This window comes from Perkinsus marinus, assembly GCF_000006405.1.
Source record: "Perkinsus marinus ATCC 50983 genomic scaffold scf_1104296939894, whole genome shotgun sequence".
NCBI lineage: Eukaryota > Perkinsozoa > Perkinsida > Perkinsidae > Perkinsus > Perkinsus marinus.
The window spans coordinates 1-4,347 of record NW_003213014.1 but is presented as its reverse complement, the minus strand read 5'-3'; the positions used below and the strand labels follow the sequence as shown (position 1 = coordinate 4,347).

General features: G+C 44.8%; 1 protein-coding gene across 1 annotated transcript; it reads right to left on the bottom strand.

Moving 5' to 3' along the window:
* Positions 1-18: 18 nt before the first annotated feature.
* Positions 19-3,673, bottom strand: Pmar_PMAR020846 (conserved hypothetical protein; the record flags this gene model as incomplete). The annotated part of the gene is made up of 9 exons (XM_002782224.1): positions 19-531; positions 987-1,083; positions 1,269-1,398; positions 2,052-2,108; positions 2,168-2,262; positions 2,414-2,494; positions 2,972-3,066; positions 3,119-3,256; positions 3,300-3,673. 9 exons carry the CDS (start codon positions 3,671-3,673, stop codon positions 219-221), a joined length of 1,380 nt encoding a protein of 459 aa, XP_002782270.1. The 3' UTR covers positions 19-218.
* Positions 3,674-4,347: the final 674 nt, after the last annotated feature.

The following is a 4,347-nucleotide window of genomic DNA, read 5'->3' as shown; positions in this document are numbered from 1 at the left end:
AGAAGGAGGTAGAAACAAACTGCTTCTTATACCGAAACAGGTAGAATGCATACATATTATAGTAACCATAGGAATTAAAACTATAACGGTAAGAGCACAGCACCGATGACAGAATGGTGCTTTTTCTATTCAACTATGCCAAATAAAATGCGCTAAACAGTGTACCGTAACGACGTGAACACAGCTCGAAATCATCATCGTAACAGCATATACTATCCTCACAGAGGTAGAACAGCGTCCTCCTCACGCCCCGTAGCTGGAGCCTCAGTAGAAGCATTCGAGCCAATTGCATCTTCACATACTCCCGACACGCTCTCACTAGTCTCCCCGGTCGACTCTTTTTCCGCAACCGAGCGGCTATCCTCAATCATCTTTAACCCCTCCGAAGTGCTCTCCAATGTTTTCTCAGCCATCGGAACTTCGGGAAGGCTCTTCTGATCTACTGCAGGTTCAACCGTTTGCTCGTCTTCACTCAATCCGAGCAAGTCCGCGTCTTGGACTGACGCCGTGGCAACAGTAGAAGGGGACGCTCTGAGTAATATAAACAATCTTGAGTACTCCGGAAGTAACATGGGAACATACAATGGAGTTTTATTCGTTTTACGCGAAGCGGCGTAATACTCTTTGAAAAACGCGATATTCGGGATGATATGCAGTAGTCGTAAAATATATTTTTCACTAATGTTTTTCATGTCACTAGGGTGAAACTCCAATGTAAGCACCCACAGATTACATATGAGCTATAGCTAAAAGGAATATTACAATGCGACCAGTGTGGGAGGAAAACAGACACATGCTCAACTACGTGTGTTGGTGACCATATGGAAACTTTATGAAAATTTGAATGAATTCGTATTGGATTTTACGAGCGAAAAAATTTCGCAGAATTTCTCAACACTTCTTCAAAATTTCCATATCGTCAGCAACACACGTCGTGGGAAAAATATTCGCAAATTTTCCCCCACACTAAATACGACACTGCTTACTGTTGCATCCCCTTTGATATGACGTTCGAAGGAGTAGCCACTGATAACAACGAAGTCGCGTTGCCTGCTGTGGCTAGGCTGTCTCGAACCATGATACCTATTATATTCATATCTCACTAGTCCCTATGAAATCTGCATACGACTTCGATAAACAAGAAGTCATTCATGAATCCATAGTCTTCCCAAGGACAAATCATTATGAATTTTCCACACGGCTAAGAACATTTCCCCCTTATTATCACACCCTTGAGAGCGTTATTTCTCGAAACTGGATGAGCCTACCTGCATCCTTGCCATACCGTCTAGCTGCCGCTTTAGAGACCTCGTCAGCAGCAACACCCTCTAGGTCCGACTTAGCCGATGATAACCCAGAGAGGACCTTAGCTAGTCCAGTCACAGCAGCACTACCGACCTGACCACCAACAGAATACTACTACTACTACTACTACTACTACTACTACTACTACTACTACTACTACTATTATTATTACTACTATTACTACTATTACTACTACTACTACTACTACTACTACTACTACTACTACTACTACTACTACTACTGTAATCGATAAATGATACAAAAATGCAAACAGCATGCTTCAAACAAGATGATATATATACATGCTCAACTATGAAAATTAAAATCGTTACAGAACTTGACACGGAATGTCTCCACCAATACTCCGCTATCGCTGTTGATTTTCTCCGGGCCATACTGAAGACAACGTTAGTTCATTTTAGACTACAACGTGTGAATGAACGTCCTACACAGGTGTTGTCAGATTCTTGTGATACTACTCGTCTTCCTTTGCTAACCCAGCGGATGATTTATAATTACTCTATTGATCATAAGTTGAAGACCACTTGTCCAGTTGTATTGTCCCAACACTACCAACTACTCTCAATATTTCTCATGCATATTTAACAAGTACCTTCCTACTCCCGAATCGGCATGCACTATAGTCACCAAAATCTCCAGTACATACCAACTAGGAAGGGCCGAACTATGTAGACACCAGCGAGTTCAAACTTAATTTCTTTCCCACAGAGCTTATATATCCCTACTTTATCAGCAGCAGTGAAGTTATCATCATCCTTCATCTCCTCTCGCAAGCCCTGTAACTAACAACAGCAGCACCCTTACGTTCCATCACGCCCAACACTGCTACTTCATCCCCTACCGCTGAGCTCCCCGCGCGGACTATATAACCTCCTACTGTTCCCACTGCCGAGTTAGCCGCTGATGCTATCGCTCCTGTAGCTGTCTTCAACCCCTCTGAAATATCAACTTGCCAATCGAAAAACGTCATCTATTCCATTTAAATATCTACTCCCGATAAGTGATCTAGTTCAACATAGTCTTCACCCTTCACAGTGGCATTCCCACGAACTCCATAAAAATCTCAAGCAGAAACGACCACCCCTACCAATGACAGCTTTCGCGTCTTCGTTATCCTCACTCGAGCTCGGCTCCTCCACTACTGCTGAGTCTTCAGGGAACGTATAATCTGAAATCTCAGAAAATTATGGTAAAAAATTCTCCTGAATTCACGAGAGGAATCACATTGCATTCTTATAAACTTCATTACACATCGAGTAAAGAGATTTCCGATTAACATAAAAATGGAGTTTCACCCGTTTAACGTGAAGTGGCGTAATACTCCACGAAAATTATAGGACGCATATGTTTTCCGCGACAACCGATAACGCACTTGTTTTCCGCGATGTGAATTGTAAAATATATTTTTCCCTAGTGTTTTTCATATCACGGGCGAAACTCCACTACACTGTGCTTGCGCCGTCCTCTTGCAAATGCACGAGAATTTGATTTCTCGAGTAATACGGCCAATTTTCATCTAATCTCAGGTAGGAGTTTGGTTGCCCAAATCGAACTCCCGATCGACTTCTTGCGGCATGTGATAAAATGACCGTGCGCATGCGTGCAAATTCCTCAAGCAATTCTGTTGTCCGCAACCCAGCATAACCTGTGAACCCTCTCATGAACTCTTCAAGTCGTCCAGCGCCGGATTGAATACACTGTGCAGCCCAGTCGCTGTTGTCCAATATCCCCGCTGCAATACTGAGCAGGGGGGAAGCACTCAGGGGAGGTAACAGCAGCGCAATAAGCTTACTCGTCAGGGCTCGGCCAGTCCTCATCGGAGGTGGTCATATCCTCATTAGATGATTCACATGCTTCTTCATCATCCTCATGGGGGCTAGAGACCTTTGCTGTAGCTGACTTCCCATGGGTATCACCATCATCATCACGTCTGAACCGAAACACTACCTCTTGGAGGTCACAATTAAACATACCTGTTGCCTTCCTCCTTCATCGTGGTAGAGGTCTCCCCTCGAGGAGGAGGACTCCCATTGCTTTCCTCCTTCATCGTAGTGGTGATAGAGGTCTCCCCTCGAGAAGGAGGACTGCCATTGCTTTCCTCCTTCATCGTGGTGGTGGTGGAGGTCTCCTCTCGAGAAGGAGGACTCCCATTGTCTTCCTCCTTCATCGTGGTGGTGGTGGAGGTCTCCTCTCGAGAAGGAGGACTCCCATTGCCTTCCTCCTTCATCGTGGTGGTGGTGGAGGTCTCCTCTCGAGAAGGAGGACTCCCATTGCCTTCCTCCTTCATTGTGGTGGTGGTAGAGGTCTCCTCTCGAGGAGGAGGACTCCCATTGCCTTCCTCCTTCATTGTGGTAGAGGTCTCCTCTCCATCTTCCTGTAGCTCCACTATAACCCTCTCCTTCCCTACGGACAGACGAGCCCAAGTCTCAAGCCGCTCCAGTTCATCCAGACCCGTCACTAAAGGCACCTACAACAGTACACTTTTGTCATGTGCATGCGTGCATCGATCACCCCAATTCCAACTGGAAAATCAAACTGTAAATTGTAAATCACACTTCATATCAATTCACCGAGAAAAGAACAAAACATAATAGAGTTTCACCCGTTTTACTTGAAGTAGTGTAAAACTCGGTAAAAAACGCGATATTCGCGGTTATATGCAGTAGTCGTGAAATACGTTTTCCACTAGTGTTTTTCATATCACGGTCGTGAAACTCCAATATAGATGCTGATTTACGACGTCACAATAACTTATACAATACTAACTATACCTATTGCAAGCGTACTATGCCCAATCCCAAGCCCACTTTGATAAGCACAGTAGGTCGTCGTCGTCGTCTTTCACCCTCTGCTTGTGCTCCATCCAAGTCCCCAACAATCACCTCAATACAGTTCTCAGCCCCTGTAGAGCAACATGAGACCTCCAGACACCCTGCACCGCTGGCCGCCCACCTATGCTGTATCTAATCCCTTCAAAAATTATCTCTCCTGGTTTACTCGTATTAACGCATACTATACCCT